Consider the following 24422-nt stretch of genomic DNA (forward strand, 5'->3'; position numbering starts at 1 on the left):
ATCACCTTCAATTTAGTGCGGCTCAATTTTCTGGGGGAAAAAATCTGCGTAGTTTCCCTCTCCCATATACCTGTCCCGTACAATGTTCTGATCATGAGGTATGCTGCCATTTTGTTCTTATGTAGATGGTTCCAATCTTTGAGGTGATAAGAAACCAGTAGAGAGTTGAGCCTATGGTTGTCCAACCATCTTTACAAATGGTTTGTTCTATTCTCAGCAACTTATAGAAACGACGTTTGTTGAGATTGGAGGTGGGCAATGCATTTGTTTAGTTTTCCAAATCGGGTACAGATGTATTTTCCAAATTTGAAAGTTGCAAAGAATCTTAAATTCCAACTAACTTACTTTCTTTGGTTGAAAAAGATTCAAAGGAAGGAGGTAGGATAGAAAAAAAAATTACAGATCTTAATCTTCTGTTCCATCTAATCTTCTGAATATTTAGCAGTACCTATGGAGTTTTTAAAAAGTATGCCTGTAAGCCTTTTTAGCAACAGATAAAACTCCATCTGAGGTAGCCTAACCACTGAGGCTTCTTTCACTTCCTTTCCAATCATGTCAATTTTCTCATTTCTTTGTGGAACGCAGGCATCATCTACCGCAGTGGCCAATATTCAATAGAATTGTTACCATGCCGTAAGGATGTTCTATGCTGGCCAGCATTGCAACAGTGGAGCACCATATTGGTGGATCCGTTTTGTAGCGGTCTGGACTAATAATTTGAAGATACGACCTTCAATCCCACCACAGCTGCAGAATTTAATTAAATGGAATAAAAAGCTCAGATCAATGATGATAACCAGAAATTCCACTGTAAAAACACAAATAATTTCCTAATGTTTTTTTTCAGCCATTAGGTGCATTCAATTCTCGCTGTAGTTATAACTGGGTGAGGCCAATTTCGCTCCTGAGCCAAATGGTTGCTAGCCCAATATTTGCACCTCTAACCAGGGAAGAGGCCAGACATTGGGGACAGGAGACCGGACTAAGAATTCCTAGTCTGCCTTGTTCTGCTGTTCATGAATGCAGATAGTGTCAAGTGTTTTATTTATCAACCGATAAGGAGAAAGAAAATTGCCAGAATTGATACTGTTTATCCATGCCATCCATTCTGGTAGTTGTGGCACTGGGACTAACACTTTGGTTCAAACCCCACCAAGATGTGAAAGTGAAATTAAATAAATCCATTGATTTGTAAGCAAGCATCAGAAAATAAAACAAGCTTAATCTTGTCCAGCAGTTAAGCGATGTTTCCAAAATCCTGTTTCATTTTTCTACTTCACAAGTTAAAGGAGTAGAATCAGGCCATTCAGTCCATCGAGTCTTCTCCACCATTCAATCCCATTTTCCTGCTTTCTCCCCATAACCCTTGACACCCGTTCTAATCAAGATTGCAGCTTGCCAGGTCATTACTTGCAGCTTGCCAGGTCATTGCAAGGAGTCATTTGGAATCACAACAAAATCAGAGAGATGACTAACTTGTAAAAAACAGTCCAATTCTTTGATGTGGCCTGATGAGCTGCGCGAGAAAATATTCTGGAGAGGATCTGGAATAACTTAGAAAGGAAAAACAAGCTAATCATCAGTCTGATGAACCTGTCTCTAACCTAACCTCTAACATCAGTCTCTAACCTAAATCATCAGCTCTGTCCCTCTTCCCACAGATGCAGCTTGGCCTGCTGAGCATTTCCAGCATTGTGTTTTTATTTAAATCAACAGTTACAAAAATATTACAAGTAAATTCATATAACAATATTTACCATGGTTCTTGATTTCCAGTTGTTATTTTTGTTAAGATGCTGCTTAAAATATAGATCTTACAGTTTTTAACGGTCTGCCTGTTATGGTAGGCACCAGAGACCCAAGTCCCTGAAAGCAGCCGAGTACAAAGTCAGTCCATTCTGCAAAAGCACAAGTTCTACTGCTGTGTTTGGAACATAATTTACCTTTATTTTAAGTTAGCTAAACAAATAAGAACTCCAAGGAAAAATGAACTGCACTGCAATGGCGACAGTTTTCAATGTTCCTCAGATTCACACCGGAAACCAAGTAAAAGATCTTTTAACACAGCAATCGGGTCACATATTGCAAGTAAAATAAACGTCTGAAATTGTTTTCAGCATTGAGCTGGTCTTGGAAAAACAAAACTTGACACTCACTCTTCAAACTAATTACATTGTTAATACAAATACAATTTACACAAGAAATAAGCTGTACAAAACCTTACAGTACACAAAATATTGCAGCAAATTCAATGTCTTGTGAATGCAAAGGGCTTATAAATTACAGTGACAGGTAAACTACTAGCAAACAGTTGCCTCCTTGCAGAAAACAAGATCCCTTCATTTAAAAAACACTCCAATGCTTCAGAGCAGATTGTCAACACTATGAAAGCAGGGAAATGGATGCAGGTCATTTTTATTTTGTTCACACTTGTATGGAGGTTGGCAAACATACCAGATATATATTACAAAAAAAAGTTTTATCCAGTCTCCTCTCCCCCAAAAAATCCACCAACACCAATATCATTCAATATACATATTCCAACCACCCATACTCCACACCTCTCCAGTTTGTTCCTCCATAGACTATTGCACCGATTGCTATTGAGAATGCACATACTGGACACCATTAACAAACCACATCAATTATGTATTTTTGTTCAATGCTAGGAAATTATTCTCATTTTAACACCTACTTTTCAACATGCAGAATTATTAGATGGCAGCTTTTAGTACATTGCAGGAGAGCCTTTACCTTATTTTTATTTTCTTCCAACAGCTTAGTGCAGATTTAAGAAGCGCTAGAAGGTAATTCTAGAAGGTAACTCTTGCCACCAATCGACCCTTGATCAGTCAGCATTAGAGTGGAGATTTAATTGGGAACTTCCTACATAGAATTAACTAACAAGGCCATAAAGGACATATGCTTTTGTGAAATTAGTCAAATGGTTTGACCAATTAGTCAGGGAAAGAGAAGGGAAGAGATTAATAACGAAATCATAAATCCATCCTAATTGAGCTTGGCATCTTAAAGATTTGGTATCACTGGTGTGTTAGTCTGATGAAAAAATAGATAAATATATATATATGTATATATAAATCCCGGCAACAAGGGCTGGATTCTGTGATAGTAACCCAAATCACTATATTCATATGATCTTGCATCTCTTGGTGACCACGTTGATGTTCCACCATCACAGAGCATCTGTTGGCATTTGTGCTGTAGAGATCCTGGATGTAACCTGTAAAACAAGCATTTGGCAATGTTTTACATGGATAATCTACATATAGATAACCTGATCCAGCATTTGCTTATTTGACTAGGTATAAATTTTGTTAAATTCTCACTCTCATAATGCACTTTGAAAGATCTTACGGTATTAAGTGTGACAAGTCAAGTTTACTGTCGTATGCACAAGTACAGTGAGGTACAGGTACAATGATAATCTTCCCTGCAACAGCATCACAGGTACATATACTCAAACACTCAAAAACAAATTGTACATAAATCATACACAAACATTCGGAAAAAAAGACTGCATAAATGAGACAGGATATCTGTTGTATTGGAAGTTATATAGCATATAATAAAATGCAAGTTATATTGCATGTAAAAAGGGCACCATTTGGATACAACTTGCCAAACACCCACTGCATGTACTAACAACTTCTCTGGAACATACAGATTGACATGTCAGTTCTCTGTAGAAATGCTGAAAGAACTCAGGAAATTATAATATAGGCCCAGATATGCTAAATTCTGAAGCAACTCACACTGCTCTTATAGAAAACTAGAAAGCTGGTGTACAAAACCTATTTGTACACTGTCATGTGTATTAGTATACAAACAAGGCAAAACACAGAAGTGGCTGAGAGTTTGTCACAATTCTAAAAACTTGAAGCATCCTGTGATGTTTTGGAAACATGAATGATTAAGGAGAAAGGGATATTAAATATTACTTTTACTCAACAATGAATTCACATTGCATTCCAGAGCGCATGTACAATTTACAATGCGGTGTCATATAGTTGAATGAGTACAGAAAAATGTGTTTATACATATAATCCGTACACTTGTCTCCACCCAATGCATCCGCATTAGATACATGAAATTCTTCTCCAGCTTTTCCCCATGTGTACAACCCAACTTTCTCTCAAGTGGATCTATATATATTCAACTAAACATGTAGTAAGTTTCACATTCTGACCATTTTTTAGGTTAAGAGATTTCCTCTTGATTCCTGAATGGATTAATTAGTGATTATTGTCTGTTTATAGCCCCTACATTGTATTGGTGAATATAACCAGAACGTCTTCTAACTTGCCCAAAGCTTTTCACAATTTCAAGCACCTCTAAGGTTATTCTTCATTTTCTTTTCAGTGAAAATGGAGTGTCCCAGCCCGTTCAGTGTTTCCTGATAAGTGTCATACCGTATGGCACAGCAATGGTGTTAAATGGGATCATAAGATAGAGGAGCAGAATCGGGCCGTTCGGCCCATCGAGTCTGCTCCGCCATTCGATCATGACTGATCTATTTTTTCCCCTCAACCCCATTCTCCTGCTTTCTTCCATGGGGTTGACTCAGAACAGATCTGATCTTCAGTTCGTAACCTCACCAAGCACATCTCTCACTCCACCACTACAATCAAGCAAAGAGATCAACTCCAGTACAATGAGAAGTACAGAAGAATACGTCAGGAGTGGTGCCAGTCACCGTTAAAGGCAAGGTGCCGACACAGCGTTCACATTTGTGCTGAGCAGCAAATATTTCCTCAAGTGCAGGTGATTGGAAGCATATGGGGAGACAATGGGTGACTGGGAAAATAGGATTCCTCAGTCAGACAGAGTGGACCAGATGGGCCAAAATGCAAATGTAGAGCCACGTGAAGAATTACCAAAAAAGCAGCAATGAAGAATGATTTCTGCCAGGAGAACTGGTGATCAGGGATTTGCGAGGGCTGGAGACGGGGGAAGAGAAGCAGGAGGTACTTACCCTGCTAATGGTACCGACCGAAACTGTAACCATTGCCTCCAACAGTGGCATATTGTGGTTCACCTGCATTAAAAGAATGAAACAAAGAGAAGTGGTTAAGAACATTGATTTCTAAGGTTGCTATTACTGATGTTTAGGGGAGGGACTAGGTGCTTGACATGATCTTGAGGTCCAAGCTTCCTGAAAGTGGCAACACAAGTCAAAGAGTGTATGGTGTGTAAGGTGTAATTGCCTTCATCGGTGGTGGCATTGAGTGTAAGAATCAGGAAATCATTTAGAGGTTTTATAGGACTTTGGTTGGCATTTGGAGTAATGCGTGCAGTTCTGGTCACCACATTACAGGAAGGATATGGAGGCTTCGGAGAAGAAGAGGAAGACGTTTACCAGACTAGTTCTCAGTTTGGTTCCTTTCACTACTCCTTGTGTCCCAAGAATAAGACAAGAACAAAAGGTGTAAAACCAGAAAACTGATTAAATATTAAATGATTTTAATTTATTAAGGATGTCTACTTACACTCTGAACTCTCAGGGCTTGGTAGGGGCATGCGTCTGAGGAAACAAAAAGGATGATAGTGTGTATAAGACAATAACTGCAGATGCTGGTACAAATCGAAGGTATTTATTCACAAAATGCTGGAGTAACTCAGCAGGTCAGGCAGCATCTCAGGAGAGAAGGAATGGGTGACGTTTCGGGTCTAGACCCTTCTTCAGACTTATGTCAGGGGGGCGGGACAAAGGAAGGATATAGGTGGAGACAGGAAGATAGAGGGAGGGCAAGAGAGGGACAGAGGAACTATCTAAAGTGGGAGAAGTCGATGTTCATACCACTGGGCTGCAAGCTGCCCAGGCGAAATATGAGGTGCTGTTCCTCCAATTTCCGGTGGGCCTCACTATGGCACTGGAGGAGGCCCATGACAGAAAGGTCAGACTGGGAATGGGAGGGGGAGTTGAAGTGCTCGGCCACCGGGAGACCAGTTTGGCCAACGCGGACCGAGTGCAGGTGTTGAGCGAAGCGATCGCCGAGCCTGCGCTTGGTTTCGCCGATGTAAATAAGTTGACATCTGGAGCAGCGATGCAATAGATGAGGTTGGAGGAGGTGCAGGTGAACCTCTGTCTCACCTGGACACAGACTGTTTGGGTCCTTGGATGGAGTTGAGGGGGGAGGTAACGGGACAGGTTGCGGTTGCAGGGGAAAGTCCGGGGATGGGGTGGTTTGGGTAGGATGGGACGAGTGGACCAGGGAGTTACGGAGGGAACGGTCTCTGCGGAACGCAGAGAGGGGAGGGGATGGGAAGACATGGCCAGTGGTGGGGTCCCGTTGTAGGTGACGGAAATGTTGGCGGATGATTTGTTGGATCCGCTGGCTGGTGGGGTGGAAGATGAGAACGAGTGGGATTCTGTCCTTGTTGTGAGTGGGGGGAGGGGGAGCAAGAGCGGAGCTGCGGGATGTAGAAGAGACCCTAGTGAGAGCCTCATCTATAATGGAAGAGGGGAAGCCCCGTTTCCTGAAGAAAGAGGACATCTCTGATGCCCTAGTCTGAAACACCTCATCCCGGGCACAGATGCGGCGTAGACGGAGGAATTGGGAGTAGGGGATAGACTTTTTGCAGGAGTCAGGGTGGGAAGAAGTGTAGTCCAGATAGCTGTGCGAGTCAGTGGGTTTATAGGGGATGTCAGTCACTAGTCTGTCTCCTGTGATGGAGATAGTGAGGTCCAGAAACGGGAGGGAGATGTCGGAGATAGTCCAGGTATATTTAAGGGTAGGATGGAAGTTGGAAGTGAAGTGTGTGAAGTCAGTGAGTTCTGCATGGGTACAAGAGGTAGCACCAATGCAGTCATCGATGTAGCGGAGGTAGAGTTCAGGGATGGGGCTGGTGTACGCCCGGAACAGGGATTGTTCGATGTACCCGACAAAGAGGCAGGCGTAGCTAGGGCCCATGCGAGTGCCCATAGCTACGCCTCTGGTTTGGAGGAAGTGGGAGGAGTCAAAGGAGAAGTTAAGGGTAAGAACCAGCTCTGCTAGGCGGAGGAGAGTGTTGGTAGATGGGGATTGGCTGGTTCTACGGTCGAGGAAGAAACGGAGGGCTTCGAGACCATCCTTGTGGGGGATGGAAGTGTAGAGTGACTGGACTTCCATGGTAAAGATGAGGGAGTGGGGGCCTGGGAACCGGAAGTTATCGAGGAGATGGAGAGCGTGTGAGGTGTCTTGGACGTAGGTGGGGAGAGATTTAACCAGGGGGGATAGGATGGAGTCGAGGTAGGTGGAAATAAGTTTGGTGGGACATGAGCAGGCAGAGACAATGGGTCTGCCGGGACAGTTCTGTTTATGGATTTTGGATAGGAGGTAGAATCAGGCCGTGTGGGGCTGGGGAACTATAAGTTTGGAGGCATTGGAGGGTAGATCGCCGGAAATGGTGAGGTCTGTGATGGTGCTGATGATGAAGGTCTGGTATTTGTCGGTGGGATGATAGTGAGTTATCTCTTACAAAGCCAAAAAAACTTAGCAGATGACATCTGTCCATTGTGACATTATTTATAAAATTTCACCATGATATGAAAAAGGAAGTGAAGACTACACTTTTGTGCATGTATAAATCTGTGGAATTCTCTGTCACAGAAGGCAGTGGAGGCCAATTCACTGGATGTTTTCAAGAGAGTTAGATTTAGCTTTTGGGGCAAAAGGAATCAAGGGATATGGGAAAAAGCAGGAACGGGGTACTAATTTTGGATGATCAGCCATGATCATATTGAATGGCGGCGCTGTCTCAAAGGGCCGAATGGCCTACTCTTGCAACTATTTTCTATGTTTCTATTAACATACACTAGGGAGAAATTACACCTATACCAAGCCAATTAACCTACAAACCTGTACGTCTTTGGGGTATGGGAGGAAACCGAAGATCTCGGAGAAAACCCACGCAGGTCACGGGAAGAACGTACAAACTCGGTACAGACAGGACCCGTAGTCGGGATCGAGCCCGGGTCTCTGGCGCTGCAAGCGTTAATAGGCAGCAACTCTACCGCTGCGCCACCGTGCTGCCCTTTCGCAACCCGCAGCAAAAGCTTTTCACTGTAGCTCAGTACACATGACAATATAAACCAAACTAAAACTAAAAACCTCAGGCACAGATCGAAAAAAATATGATCAAAACGAGTAAACAATGCTAAAAGCCCTTCCTTTGACTTACTATTTATAACTCTCACCTGGGGTGTGCAGGAGCTCGGCTCGGAGGTATTCCTCTCTGTCCGTTGTAATAGTTCTCATATTGGACAAAGGCTGAACAAGAGAAACAGAAAATAAATAATCACAGCATGATAATAATCTCTTCCAGTGATTCAATTTACACCACACACTGCCACCAACATAATCAAGGACGAGTCGCACCCCGGCCATGCCCTCTCCTCTCCTCTCCCATCAGGTAAGAGGTATAGAAGTGTGAAAACGCACTCCTCCAGATTCAGGGACAGTTTCTTCCCAGCTGTTATCAGGCAACTGAATAATCCTATCACCAACTAGATAGCCATCCTGCACTACTATCTCATTGGAGACCCTCGGACTATCTTTGATCAAACTTTAAGGGACTTTATCTTGCACTAAACATTATACCCTTTATCATTTATCTGTATACTTGGATGGCTTGATTGTGATGATGGATTGTCATTCCGCTCGGTGACTGGTGAGCATGCAAAAAAATGCTGAGCACATGACAATAAACTAAATTCAAACTCAAATTTAATCTCAGTGTACTATGGTTCCATGGACCCCTGTAGCCCAACTAACTACTAGAGCCTATCCTGCCCTCTATTAAATGCACCAATGTGAAATTACAGAGAGTGAACAGTGGTTAAGATTGTAAAATGAAGGGGGGGGGCCTGAGATCATAGGGTGAACCTGGCAGGGGGAACAGCTGCGGCCATGTGCGGCAGCAGGCCTGGTTATCCACTGCGAGCAGCGGACAAAACTCTTCGATTAACTTTTTGTAAGTTTGTCGACGCCTGAAACGTGACGACTCTTGTGTACTGCCTCGGTGAGGCCTGCTGTATGTTTCCAAATACACAGGACAAGATGTTAGAAATCCAAAGTGCCAAATGTCAACTTGCTCCCGGTGGTGATGGGAGGCTTATGCCTATACCTATGCTCCTCCGATGTTGAGAGAGGCTAGGCAGACACGTCATTGGGTTATCGTGGGCACCTACTTTCATCGACGTTTCGCTGATTGGACCCACAACGCCTCCAGTAGGCTCAGCAGTGCATTCTGGCGTCCCAGAACCACCCCCCTCTGCATCTGCCTCGCCGGCTTATTTGGGAGACCAAAACAAAGCATTTCACTGTACCTAGGTACATAAAATATCAAGGACACAGAAGCTAATGCTGCTCATGCACGGACAGATGTCAACGCTTCACTGCAATTCCAGCAGGTAATTCCAGAGCAGCTTTGACATTGTTCGTATGACTGAGGCCCTTGCACCTTCGTTTTAAGTGGGCAATTCATCCACTCTTGGGCGTTCTGAGGCTTGAGTATGTTTAGACTTTTCACAAAGTCTACTGGAACCCAGAGCAGTCATTAGTCCACAGGTTCCTGCTGGGACAGATTCTTCTACCTGGCGGTATGTCTCCAGTTCTTTTCAAGTCAATGAAGAATTCGAGGTCTTTCTGAATATTGCACTGTTCCAGCACCTTCCGTATTTCCTCATACATCTGAGGGTAAAGTAAGAAGAAAGATAAAGGCAACAAAATAAATAAATAAATGTGCCTGAATTCCCAGCAAACATACCACCAGCATAACAAGTTCCACCTTCACGGTCTATCTTTTATGGCTTATTGGCCCAACTTAATCTTTCTTATACAGTCATAGATTCATAGAGTGAAACAGCGTGGAAAAAGGCCCTTTGGTCCAACTTGCCCACCGGCCAACATGTCCCAGTTACACTAGTCCCACCTGCCCACGTTTGGTCCATATCCTTCCAAACCTGTCCTATCCATGTACCTACATAACTGTTTCTTAAATGTTGGGATAGTCCCAGCCTCAACTACCTCCTCTGGCAGCCTGTTCCATACAACCTTTGTGTGAAAAAGTGACCCCTCAGATTCCTATTAAATCTTTTCCCCTTCACTTTAAACCTATGCCCTCTGATCCTCAATTCACCTACTCTGGGCAAGAGACTCTGTGCATCTACCCGATCTAACCCCCTCATGATTTTATACACCTCTATAAGTTCACCCCTCATCCTCCTGCGCTCCAAGGAATAGAGCCCCAGCTTACTCAACCCCTCCCTATAGCTCAGACCCTCCAGTCCTGGCAACGTCCTTGTAAATCTTCTCTGTACCCTTTCCAGATTATTTTGCAGCCAAAGGAAATATACTATGAGCGCTGGAAAACAGAAATAAAACCAGAAGCTGCTGGGCAGGCAGCACCAATGGAGGCAGAAACTGAGGTCGTGTTTCAGGTTAGTGACTCAAAAGGGTCACGTGAGAGACAATTCCTCCCCTTTAACTTGTTGCTATCCCTATTTGACTGCATCTTAATTCCAATTTCCAAGTCACTGCCACAGCTACAGTGCAGAAAATTATTTTATAGCGGTAGAACTGCTGCCTCACAGCATCAGAGATCTGGGTTCGATCCTCACTACAGGTACTGTCTGTACGGAGTTTGTACGTTCTCCCTGAGATGCGTGGATTTTCTCTGGCTCCAATGGTTTCCTCTCACATTCCAAAGTCGTGCAGATTTGTTTGGTTAATCGACTTCTGTCAATTGGCCCCTAGTGTGTGTGATGCGTTAGTGGAATATGGAACAAGTGCACGAGTGATCGATGGTCGGCGTGGATCGGTGAGCCAAAAGGCCTGTTTCCACACTATATCTCTAAACTAAACCACTTGGGTGCAAGGCTGGCAACAAGCGGTGGTAAAGGATTGGCATAGGTGGACCTTGTTGCATGGGTGGTCTATCAACTGTTTCTCCCACCACAGATGCTGCTGAGCACAAGAGTATTTTCTGTTTTTATTTTTACACAACAACTTAATGGTAGTTCTAAGTCTATTGTAATGCAATAACTTAAAAAACAGGAACAGAAGCAGTGCGTAGGTTTTTTAGCCTGCTGCGTTATTCAATACATCTATGGTTAATATAATCTTCCCCTTCTCCACTCCCCTGCTCGATCCCCATAATCCTTGACTCCTCTTAAGTCTACAGACCTCTCGTAAATATTTTAGAAGTAAAACCTATGATATTGCTGTTTTTAAAAAAAAGAACAGTTGAAGATGAGCAAAAAAACTGCATCGCACGCAGAGAAGATATTTCCAAAACTAAATTGAAGAATAGGTGAGATAGGTGATAATGGTGCTTTTTGGAAAAGCAAGACAGCTGAAGATGGGCCAGAAACTGTGATGTATGTGGAGAAGTCATTTTACAAACCTAATGGAAGAATAGATGACAATGTGCGAGACTCTTACCTCATCACTGGTCACACATTCCTGGGAGAGCTGATTGGCATGGACCCACATCGCGTTACGAATGTTGTGTATCCTCTCACAGTCCTGCTTCTCAAGGACCTGCATTTAGAGTTATATACATTAACTATATATTTAAAACTGTATCAAGCTTTTCCCCAGAGACCATCTTTGAGGCAACTTGAAGTGAGATGAATGTGCAGACCATAAGTCACCATCGGGGGATGGGGATCGGGGGGGGAAAGAAACATAGAAAAATAGGTGCAGGAGTAGGCCATTCGGCCCTTCGAGCCTGCACCGCCATTCAATATGATCATGGCTGATCATCCAGCTCAGTAACCTGTACTTGCCTTCTCTCCATACCCCCTGATCCCTTTAGCCACAAGGCAGATTAGGTTTCATACTCAACCAGCAATACTCAGCGGGACAGGCAGCATCTCTGGAGCGAAGGAATGGGTGTCGTTTCGGGTCGAGACCCATCTTCAGACAGACAGTCTGAAGAAGGGTCTCGACCCGAAACGTCACCCATTCCTTCTCTCCACGGATGCAGCCTGTCCCGCTAAGCTACTCCAGCTTTTTGTGTCTAGCTTTGGTTTAAACCAGCATCTGCAGTTCCTTCCTTCACAGCAATATTTAGCCCCAGATTGCCCCTCAATATTCCAGAATTCATGCTTCAGCGACGCACTTGTTGGAACAGGGTCTTGTCTAGAAATACACGTTTAATTGTCCTACACAGAGATGTCACAAATCAATTGAAGCTTGCAGGCCACTTGCATGTTCTTCTGCCCATTTTATTTATGGAAACCAAAGGATCATTAAGGCTGAACCTTTTACTGACTATGGTTAAAGATAGTATATACAGTATGGTCCCATGCAGTCAACACATGATGAAGGTTTGAGGGAATTTTTTTTTTGACAGATGAACTTGTATAAATGTTGCATTTTTAACCCAGTGCTTCAGGTCAGAAAATACTTGCAATGTTTTATATGAATGGGATTCTTGACTTAATGACATTTGCTCACTACAGGGATTTCTTTTCTTCGCTCTGCTCCTGAAACATGCCTTCGGCACCGCAACAGAGGGGATCTACCTGCTTATTAGATCAGACGGCAGGCTCTTCAACCTCACCCGCCTCCGAGCCAAGACAAAAGTACATGAAGCTCTCATCAGAGACATGTTGTGTAAGAAAATAACTGCAGATGCTGGTACAAATCAAAGGTATTTATTCACAAAATGCTGGAGTAACTCAGCAGGTCAGGCAGCATCTCAGGAGGGAAGGAATGGGTGACGCTTCGGGTCGAGACCCTTCTCCAGACTGATCAGTCTGAAGAAGGGTCTCGACCCGAAGCGTCACCCATCTCTCCTGAGATGTTGCCTGACCTGCTGAGTTACTCCAACATTTTGTGAATAAATACCTTCGATCAGAGACATGTTGTTCACCAATAATGCAGCAGTTGTGTCCCACACGCAGCAGGAACTAGTCATTGATGGACCGCTTCTATCGGGCTTGCAAGGACTTTGGGCTGACCATCAGCCTGAAGAAGATGAACATCCTGGGACAGGATACCGAGGCACCGCCTTGCATCACCATCGATGACTACGAACTCGATGCCGTCCATCAGTTCACGTACCTCGGCTCCACCATCACCGACAACCTCTCCTTGGACACAGAGATCGACAAGAGGATCGGGAAGGCAGCTATCTTGCTCGCCTCACAACTCGAGTGTGGACCAATCCAAACCTGACAGTGAAGACAAAGATAGCAGTCTACAACGCCTGTGTCAACAGCACGCTGCTGTACGGCAGTGAGACATGGACTACATATGCCAGACTGAAGAGGAGGCTCAACACCTTCCACCTTAGAAGCATCCGCCGTATCCTGGGTATATCCTGGCAAGACAGAGTGTCCAACGCCGAGATTCTGTCCCCCGCTGGCCTTCGAGTATGTACACTCTACTCAGGCAGCGCAAGCTGCGGTGGCTGGGCCATGTCCACCGCATGGAGGATGGCCGTATATCAAAAGACATCCTCTTTGGAGAGCTAACATCTGGGAGGAGAACCATCGGCCGCCCCCAGGTACGTTACAAGGATGTCTTCAAGAGAAATTTGAAGGTGCTCGACACCGATGTGGAGTCCTGGGAGAGCCTTGCAGGTGACCATACGAGGTGGAGAGGTACCCTGAACCAATATCTCAAAACGGGGGAAGAGAAACTGATGAACGCAGCGGCTGAAAAGCGGGCACGCAGAAAGGAGCGCAGCAACTTCAACAAACCAGAGACCACACACAAATGTGACCTTTGCGACAGAGACTGTCACTCCCGCATTGGTCTCTTCAGCCACAAGTGACGCTGCTCTAGCTGAGGTGCGGAGCAAGCAGCCAACTAGGATGCATTACCCATGGTCAGCCATGACTGAGAGGGCCTAAGACAGGGATCTGTGTTCACACTGGGAAAAGGTACACATTGTTCACACCTGATGTGCCATCGTGTTTCAGTCTGCCCTTGTTGCTGAACCTGACTGCAACCCACCACCTCAGCTCCTCCATTTATTCAAATCACTTCAGCTCCAGTAACTCCAAGTTCCGTGCACAAATCAGCAAGCCAAAGGTCAAACCTTCACCATGTGTTAAAGATTGGCTGGGACCATTTTATCTGCATTCTCTAATGAGTCAGCATTGTCGCCGGGGAAGATCTCAGGAGGGCCTGATCATAGCATCATGTCAGAAGCTGATGGCTCTACGAGTCTACTTTCTGCAATGCCATCACATTGCAATGGGCTGCAGCCTGGGGTAGAACGGTTTTGTGTAGCTTCCAGTGTGTTTGCATCACAAATATTGGTCCACTGTTAGGATCAGTGAGAAAGCTAAAATGTTTGGTCTTATTTTTATATCCAAAGAAGTAAACCTCAGTCTGACGAAGTGTCTCGACCCGAAACGTCACACATTCCATCTCTCCAGAGATGCTGCCTGTCCCACTGAGTTACTCCAGCATTTTGTGTCTGTCTTCGGTTTAAACCAGCATCTGCAGTTCCTTCCTACTCAAAACTTTGAACTTACCTAAAAATAAATTAAAAAAGAACAAAGTGCTGGAGTATTTCAGCTGGTCAGGAAGCATCTCTGGAGGACATGGATAACATAAATTAAATCAGCAAGTTGTTTCAATTCTCTTCTGTTGTCCAGAGTTCACTTTTCATAAACTTGATTTGCAATTTGTGTGCAACATTTTGATAATTGAATATTTACTAGTTTATCTGGCATCAAGTCACAATCAGTCATATAACTTGGAAATGGGGCCTTTGGCCCATCTCTTCCATGCCAACCAAGATGCCTCGTCCAAGCTAGTCCCATCTGCTTGCATCTGGCCCATATATCCCTCTAAACCTTTACTATCCATATAACTCTCCAAGAGTCTTTAAAATGTTGTCATTTTACCTGCCTGAACTACTTCATCTAGCAGCTCGTTCCACATACCCACCATCCTCTGTGCGAAAAAGATGCCCCTCAGGTTTCTAATTTTTCCCTTCTCATTTTGCAAGTATAGTTTAGTTTATTATTAGCATGTGTACAGAGGTACAGTGAAAAACGTTTTTGTTGCGTGCTAGTCAGTGGAAAGATGGCACGTGATTACAATCAATTCCTAATGTACAGATACAGGGTAAAGGGAATAAAGTGCAAGATAGTTAGAAGGATGAGAGGGGATCTTATTGAAACATATAAGATTATTAAGGGGTTGGACACGTTAGAGGCAGGAAACATGTTCCCAATGTTGGGGGAGTCCAGAACCAGGGGCCACAGTTTAAGAATAAGGGGTAGGCCATTTAGAACGACGAGGAAAAACTTTTTCAATCAGAGAGTTGTAAATCTGTGGAATTCTCTGCCTCAGAAGGCAGTGGAGGCCAATTCTCTGAATGCTTTCAAGAGAGCTAAATAGAGCTCTTAAGGAAAGCGGAGTCAGGGGGCTATTATTGTCTATTGTTCTATACTGTACAGACAAAGCTGGATTAGGATTGCCCAAATTTGATTCATGAATTGAATGAATTGACCATGTAGGGAGTGAAGGTTTTCACTGCATTAATCTAGATTGATTTAAATCCAGATTAAAACATTAACAGGCCAATATTACACTAACTTCATCTCCCAGTCCACCTCCAAGCTTTCATTTCATGTATTCAATTATACCTTTACGAGAGCTGTTTCTGATTCCATTTAGCTCTGGAATGTAAAAGTGCGTCCAGTGGAGGTGAGGTGCAGGGGCTTTGTAGCCAGTTCCACCGCTAGGCTCCTGAGGGAAGTAGGAGTCAGAGGGCAGGCCCAAAGGAAAGCAACCAAAGAACTTGCCAATGCCGTCAAACGGAGCAGTCACTGGCTGTGGCTGAAAAGAAGAGATGCTGTCTGGGCTGCCACGTGAACATCTCGAAGCTAACCATAAGACACAAACCCAGGTCTGATCACCCTGCGGTGGACCTGCCTCGACTGAGGGTGTCGTGATAAAAGGCTGAAACACCCAGTGACGTTGAGGTACACAACTAAAGATGTGTCTGAATGGTAGCAACATCACCTAGTGGTCATCCCCAAGGACAACGCCATGCAAGTCAATTGTAGTGCAAAACTTCAGGGATTGTAACAACCAATCCTACTAATCAATCTTTGCCACCTCTATCGTTGTCACTGGAGGTTCTGCATATTTGTGCACAAACATATTTCAAAAAATAATTAAATCTCTTTGCAAATCCTTTGCAAAGTAATGATTGGTAAAATGTACAAGAGGACAATACACAGATAGTGTGCTAGACACAGGGTAATTTATGATAACTGAAAGATAGCAGTTATGTACAGTTATGTACAGCATAACAACGAGGCTGGAGTACGCTGTAATCTTTGCATAAACGGCACCACATCAGAATCATGAAAAAACGCAAAATAGAATTATATTTTTAGTTTAGTTTAGGGATACAGTGGCCCTTTGGCCCACTGAGTCGATGCTGACCAGTGATCCCCTTACTCCAGGACTATCCAACACACGAGGGACAATTTACAATTTTTACTGAAGCCAATTAACCTACAAACTTATACAACCTGTGGAGTGTGGAGGGAAACCGGAGTACCTGGAAAAAACCCACGTGATCATGGGGAGAACGTATAAACTGTACAGACACCACCCGCAGTCAGGATCAAACCCAGGTGTCTGGCGTTGTTAGGCAGCAGCTGTCGGCATTGCTAGGCCCTGCATTTTTAATTTAGATGTAATAATCAGTCCTGCTTCTAATTCCCATCGAGTGACCTTCAATCGGCAGTGCAGATGTTTAAACATTGAGTGGAGAACAGATTACCGGCACCTGCAAAGTCTCCACAATTAAAAGTGTGAAAGATACAAGTCCCGGATTGGAGCAATATTAAAGCAAGAGGAGAAAATTTTTCGAACAAACAAATGTTCTGAAGATATGAGCACTTATATCTACTGATAATTATAAGCAAGTCGACCTTAGAGAGATACAACATGGAAACATGCCTTTCGGCCCACTGAGTCCAAGCCAACCATCTGTGACCCATTCACATTAGATCTATGTTATCCCACTTTCGCACCTACCCTACATACCAGGGGAAATTTTACAGAGACCAATTAACCTCCAAACCTGCATGCCTTTGGGATGTGGGAGGAAACTGGAGCACCCAGAGGAAACCCATGGGGTCACAGGGAGAAAGTGCAAACTCCACACAGACAACACCCCAGGTCAGGATTGAACCCAGGTCTTGGATGCTGTGAGGCAGCAGTTCTACCAGCTGCACCACTATGCCGCCGAATAATCAATGTAAATGCACAGCATCTTTGTCTGATTTGCTTCCCTGCCTTTAATATCTCTTTCTTTTGAAGTCAGTGACTTCCATTGAAATCTTGTAGAAACATATAAAATTCTTAAGGGATTGGACAGGCTAGATGGACATTTAGGACTGAGATGAGGAAAATTATTTTTCAGCCAGAGAATTGTGAGTCTGTGGAATTCTCTGCCACAGAAGGCAGTGGAGGTCAATTCACTGGATGTTTTCAAGAGAGTTAGATATAGCTCTTAGGGCTAACAGAATCAAGGGATATGGGGAGAAAACAGGAACAGGGTACTGATTCTGGATTTCAGCCACGATCATATTGAATGGCTCGAAGGAGCCAGCGCTGCCGTCGCAGCTGCGGCTTGCCTGCAGTCCGTCTGTCTTTTGTGTTTTTTGTTGTTTTTGTCTGAATTGTAGTTTTAATATGATGTAGTGTTGTATGTTATGTTTTTGGGGGGGGGGTGGGAGGGAACGGGAACTGTAAAATTCTCTCTCCCGAACGGAGACGCGACCTTTGTTTCTGTGTTGTGTCTCCGTTCCCGTTGCGGCCTACCATCGGCCATGCACCTGGGACCACCTGGGGCTCTGGGTCGCAGAGCCCACGGCCCGGACTCACCACCTGCGGCGCTGGCTGCCTGCGGATGCTGCGGGAACGGCTGCGACTCGTCTCCGGCGCGGGCCGAGTGGACGTCGGAAGCCCGCAGGCCCCTGGGTGGGGGCCGACATCGGGAGCTCCGGCAGCGGCAGCGACAGCGTCTTCGCCCGCCCCCAATCGCGGGGCTTGGGTCGGCCCGCCACGGACCTTTCACCACCCGGCGGGGGCTGGAATAGGCCGTGGACCTTTCACCGTCCAGCGGGGGCTTCAATGTCGGGAGCCCCGACCGCCCCGACGTGGCAACTCCAACAGCAAGACGGCAGGGAAGAGAAAAAGACATTCTGGCCTTCCATCACAGTGAAGAGGGGACTGGAGGAGACTCACTGTGATGGATGTTTCTTTTTGTTTGGTGTTAGTTGTGATTGTATGTGTTATTGCATTTTTATTGATTAATCTTATTGGTCTTATTGTTCAACTGCGGGTAATGTTTCATTTTACTACACATTTATGTGTATGTAACAAATAAACGACTATTGACTATTGACTATTGACCTGCACTTATTTTCTACGTTTCTATGTAATCTTCATTGTCTGCTCTGTTTTGTGGGGTATCTACTTAAACTGCCTCTCCTTTCGATTGGAACAGATATTATGGTGAAATGAACACTATTTTTATTTGGACTATATAAATTCGGGTGGAAAGCTGTGCATTTTTACCTGTTTTAAATTGCTTGTAAATGCTGGAAATCTGACACTTAATGACTTCTCGCTTTCTTCTCGTACACCACACACAGGTGTAATTCCACCCAGGCCCTCACGGTGCCACTGCTGAGCTTGGAACAACCAAGTATCTGTAACACCTCCACCACCACAGATCCAGGAGCAACGAAAGCTCAAACAATATCACGTTTATAACTAAGGTTAATTCTACTAGTGCAATGGAAGGAGTCGGGAGGGGGGGACGGGGACAGAGGGGGCTGTGAGTGAGGGAGGGAGACAGAGGGGGGGGCGGCTGAGGAAGCGAGTCAAGGGGACATGAGGGACAATAGACAATAGGTGCACGAGGAGGCCATTCGGGCTTTCGAACCAGCACCGCCATTCAATGTGATCATGGCTGATCATTCTCAATTAGTACCCCGTTCGTGCCTTCTTCCCATACCCCCTGACTCCGCTACCCTTAAGAGCTCTATCTAGCTCTCTGACTGAAAATGTTTTTCCTCATCTCCGTTCTAAATGGAGAGAGTTAAGGGAAACGTGAGAAGGGACGCGAGTGTGAGGGGAGAATCGGGGGGAACCTGATGGTCAGAGTAGATCGAGGGTGTGTTGGGACAGTAAGGGGTAGTCCGGGTCAACAGCGGGAAAATAACAGGAAGCAGGAAAGTGGTGGGGGAGGTTGGTGCGAGAGGGGAAGAGATTGGAGAGAAGGTGACGAGGAGATTGGAGAGAAGGTGACAATGAGATTGGAAAGGGTGGGGGAGAGATTGGAGGGGGGGGTGAAAGGGAAAGCAGGAGTGAGAAGAAGGGCTGTCGGGGGTGAATGAGGGAATGGAATGGGGAGCTGTTGCAGGGAATGAAGTAGGAGGGATGGGGAGCAGGAGATGGGAAGAAGGGAGAGCAGTGTGGGATGATAGGGAGACGGCTGGAGAATTGGGGTCGAGATGGAAAAACAGATCAGCCATGATTGAATAGACTCGGGGCATAGACTCGATGGGCTAAATGGCCTAATTCTACTACGTCTTATGATAAAGGGCAGCACGAAAGGGAGGAAGGGGGAGCAAATGGTGGAGCTAGCAGTGAAAGAGGTGAAAAGGCAGAGGGATGGAAAGATTCATAAGATTCATGTGATAGGAGCAGAATGAGGCCATTTGGCCCATCAAGTCAACTCCGCCATTCAATCATGGCTGATCTATCTTTCCCTCCTAACCCCATTCTCCTGCCTTCTCCCCATAACCCCTGACACCCGTACTAATTAGGAATCAATCTATCTCTGCCTTAAAAATATCCACTGGCTTGGCCGTTGAAAAGAGGAAAGCAGGAGGCATGAAGGAGCAAGGCTGTGAATCAGAAGGGAGGGGTTTATCAGGGGTGGGGTGGGGGGGAGTCAGAATGAAGAGCGCAGGAGAGAGGGAGAGGGGTGGAAGAGAGCAAAGAAGGAGGTTGAGTAATATAAGAAAATAACTCCAGATGCTGGTACAAATCGAAGGTATTTATTCACAAAATGCTGGAGTAACTCAGCAGGTCGGGCAGCATCTCAGGAGAGAAGGAATGGGTGACGTTTAGGGTCGAGACCCTTCTTCAGACTGATGTCAGGGGGGCGGGACAAAGGAAGGATATAGGTGGAGACAGGAAGATAGAGGGAGATCTGGGAAGGAGGAGGGGAAGAGAGGGACAGAGGAACTATCTAAAGTTGGAGAAGTCGATGTTCATACCACTGGGCTGCAAGCTGCCCAGGCGAAATATGAGGTGCTGTTCCTCCAATTTCCGGTGGGCTTCACGATGGCATTGGAGGAGGCCCATGACAGAAAGGTCAGACTGGGAATGGGAGGGGGAGTTAAAGTGCTCGGCCACCGGGAGATCAGTTTGGCCAACGCGGACCGAGCGCAGGTGTTGAGCGAAGCGATCGCCGAGCCTGCGCTTGGTTTCGCCGATGCAATAGATGAGGTTGGAGGAGGTGCAGGTGAACCTCTGTCTCACCTGGAAAGACTGTTTGGGTCCTTGGATGGAGTTGAGGGGGGAGGTAAAGGGACAGGTGGTGAGTGGTAAAGGAGGTTGAGTGATTCAAATGACTGAATTTGTATATTCAGAAGCACACTTCCCCTTTGCTCGCCACTTCCCCTTCCCAGCTATGCCTGTTTTATTTGTGAATTGCAATGTGTCAGGCAGAGGGCTTCCAATAATTCATGCTTATAAAAATAGAAACAAGTAAGGTTCTTATGGGCAAACTCAGTGCACACTCAGAAGGAGTGAACAGAAAAACAAGGATAGACACAAAAAGCCGGAGTAACTCAGCGGGACAGGCAGCATCCATGGAGAGAAGGAATGGGTGACGTTTCGAGTCAAGACCCTTCTTCAGGAATGGCTGGTGATGGAATCTGGAGTAAATCAAAGTGCTGGAGTAACTCTGCAGGTCAGGCAGCATCCCTTGAGAACATGGAGAGATGATGTTTCAGATTGGGACCCTTCTTCAGACTCGGGTCTCAACCAAACTTCACCTATCCATGTTCTCCAGACCTGCTGAGTTACTCCAGCACTCTGTGTCCTTCCATGTATTAATCAGCATCTGCATAATAAGTTCATAGGTTTATAAATAATAGCAGCAGAATTAGGCCATTCGGCCCATCAAGTGTACTTTGCCATTCAATCATGGCTAATCTATCTTTCCTTCTCAACCCCATTATCCTGTCTTCTCCCCGTAACCTTTGACACCCTTACTAATCAAGAACCTGACCATTTCCGCTTTAAATATACCCAGTCCATTGTTTCAACAGAGAAATCGTTTTCCTGTTTGCAAAAATATGTAAATCCATAAATAGGAGCACAATTAGACCATTCGGCCCATCAAATCTACCCCACCATTCAATCATGGGTAATCTATCTTTCACTCTTAACCCCATTCTCCTGTCTTCACCCCATAACTCCTGACACCCGTACCAATCAAGAATCAGTCAGTCTTCGCCTTATAAATATCCATTGACTTAGCCTCCACAGCCTTTAAGATGAAAAATGTAATTTCAATAAAATTAAATACTTCGTCTTAAAGTGAATTTAGCCACATCAGCCTTAAAGGGCTCAGCACAAAGCTACATCACACGAAGGGTTGGCATGAGCTGAATGCCTCGTGTAGGTCCACTGCCCTGTGTCCACTCACACCCACCTCACAGGTCTTGATGTGCTCCATTTGCCACTCCTCGTGGATTTTCTCCAGGGTAGAAACATTGTGCTGGTACAGACGATCTTTGAAGATAGGAAACAAGATATCAAATCTCAATCGAAGTGAAGAGCAGAAGGTCAGATAAAACATTGCCATTTTTAGTTCAGTTTTGTTTATTGTCACGTGTGCCAAGGTTCCGTGAAAAGCTCTTGTTGCGTGCTAACCAGTCAGCGGAAAGACTATACATGATTACAATCAAACCATTTACAGTGAATAGGTACATAAGGGAATAACGTTTAGTGCAAGGTAAAGCCAGCAAAGTCTGACAAAGGGTAGTCCGAGGGTCACCAATGAGGTAGATAGTAGTTCAGCACTGCTCTCTAGTTTACGTGTAGTACCGTTAATCCCCACGAGGTGCCACACTATCGTTATCAAACAAAGAAAAAAACAAGGAACTGCAGATGCTGGTTTACAAAAAAAAGACACAAAGTGGAGTAATTCAGTGGGGCCGGCCACACATGGAGAACATGGATCTGTTTCTGTTCAGACATTTCTGAATATGTTCTGAAGGGTACCGGGCGGCACGGTAGCGCAGCGGTAGAGTTGCTGCTTTACAGCGAATGCAGCGCCGGAGACTCAGGTTCGATCCTGACTAAGGGTGCTGCACTGTAAGGAGTTTGTACGTTCTCCCCGTGACCTGCGTGGGTTTTCTCCGAGATCTTCGGTTTCCTCCCACACTCCAAAGACGTACAGGTATGTAGGTTAATTGGCTGGGTAAATGTAAAAATTGTCCCTAGTGGGTGTAGGATAGTGTTAATGTACGGGGATCACTGGGCGGCACGGACTTGGAGGGCCGAAAAGGCCTGTTTCCGGCTGTATATATATGATATGATGATATGATATGATCCGAAGCTTCACTTACCAATGTTCTCCAGAGATGCTGCCTGACCCGCTGAGTTACTCCAGCACTTTGTGTCCTTTTTTGTTATCAAACAAGAGGGAGTTACAGAGCTAAAGGTTGCTTCTACTGCAACAGTGGTAAATAAAGCCAGTTGCACTACAAACATTCAAGTCTGGTTTATTGACCATTTTCACATTTAGTTTGCTCCATATTCAGTAATTTCTGCCAGCATTAACTCTTAATCTTCTTAAGGTTCGTTTATCTTTGCCTACAAGCTCACAGAACGAGCTACAGATAAATTATAGATGGACACAAAAAGCTGTAGTAACTCCTCTTGCACTTATCGACTTTGAATTCTTTCGGTGCTGTGATGTACGAGGGAGGGGTGGTCAATCGGTAATATTCAAAGTGTGTTAAAGAGAGAATGCAATTCTATCGAGTACATCTCCAGTGAACATTCAACACAGAACTGAACGAGGCTTGCAAGGAAAAATGCAAGGATAAAGACAATACTTAAGTATGAATAGTAAGAATCCAGCAGACAATTCCATCAAACAAGCTCCTTTGACGGGCGGCACGGTAGCGCAGCGGTAGAGTTGCTGCTTTACAGCGAATGCAGCGCCGGAGACTCAGGTTCGATCCTGACTACGGGTGCTGCACTGTAAGGAGTTTGTACGTTCTCCCCGTGACCTGCGTGGGTTTTCTCCGAGATCTTCGGTTTCCTCCCACACTCCAAAGACGTACAGGTATGTAGGTTGATTGGCTGGGTAAATGTAAAAATTGTCCCTAGTGGGTGTAGCATAGTGTTAATGTACGGGGATCACTGGGCGGCACGGACTTGGAGGGCCGAAAAGGGCTGTTTCCGGCTGTATATATATGATATGATATGATATGACTCAGCAGTTACAAACAAAGAGTTCATTTTATGAGAGGCCGATGCCCCACAGCACAGACAAATTATTATTCAAAGGGCAAAGCCCAGCTTTGAGCAAAAGGAACTAGTTAAAGGAAAATGATCAAACTATAATCAACAAAGTTAACCAAACTGAGAAAGTCAAAACTGGAAAAAGATTTGTTCTCTATTCCTATACATGAACTTTTTATTTTATTTTAAGGATTCACTACTCAATTTTGGTGTCAAATGAGTAAGTTAAACCCATGAAATAACATCCACAGCCTAAGGATACACACACAGTCGTGTGTGTGTGGGTCACACACACACACACAGGCAGGCGGTCACACACACAGGCAGGCGGTCACACACACACACACACACAGGCAGAGGGTCACACACAGGCAGAGGGTCACACACAGGCAGAGGGTCACACACACACACACACACACACACAGGCAGAGGGTCACACACAGGCAGAGGGTCACACACAGGCAGAGGGTCACACACAGGCAGAGGGTCACACACAGGCAGAGGGTCACACAGGCAGAGGGTCACACAGGCAGAGGGTCACACACAGGCAGAGGGTCACACACAGGCAGAGGGTCACACACAGGCAGGCGGTCACACACACAGGCAGGCGGTCACACACACAGGCAGGCGGTCACACACACACACACACACACACACACAGGCAGAGGGTCACACACAGGCAGAGGGTCACACACAGGCAGAGGGTCACACAGGCAGAGGGTCAGACACAGGCAGAGGGTCACACAGGCAGAGGGTCACACACAGGCAGAGGGTCACACAGGCAGAGGGTCACACAGGCAGAGGGTCACACAGGCAGAGGGTCACACAGGCAGAGGGTCACACAGGCAGAGGGTCACACACAGGCAG

General features: G+C 45.3%; 1 protein-coding gene across 1 annotated transcript in view; it reads right to left on the reverse strand.

Annotated features, from left to right (window-relative positions):
* Positions 1-11: 11 nt before the first annotated feature.
* Positions 12-24422, reverse strand: part of pstpip2 (proline-serine-threonine phosphatase interacting protein 2) — a 93136-nt gene continuing 68725 nt past the window's right edge. Inside the window, exons 9-15 of the mRNA XM_078416441.1 lie at positions 21733-21812; positions 11445-11543; positions 9596-9692; positions 8198-8270; positions 5508-5542; positions 4994-5056; positions 12-3241 (exon numbers count right to left, since the gene is read on the reverse strand). Coding sequence (XP_078272567.1) covers positions 4998-5056; positions 5508-5542; positions 8198-8270; positions 9596-9692; positions 11445-11543; positions 21733-21812 — 443 coding nt within the window. The 3' untranslated portion in view covers positions 12-3241; positions 4994-4997. The remainder of the gene's footprint in view (positions 3242-4993; positions 5057-5507; positions 5543-8197; positions 8271-9595; positions 9693-11444; positions 11544-21732; positions 21813-24422) is intronic.

The sequence above is a fragment of the Rhinoraja longicauda genome, chromosome 1 (assembly GCF_053455715.1).
Source record: "Rhinoraja longicauda isolate Sanriku21f chromosome 1, sRhiLon1.1, whole genome shotgun sequence".
Lineage (NCBI taxonomy): Eukaryota > Metazoa > Chordata > Chondrichthyes > Rajiformes > Arhynchobatidae > Rhinoraja > Rhinoraja longicauda.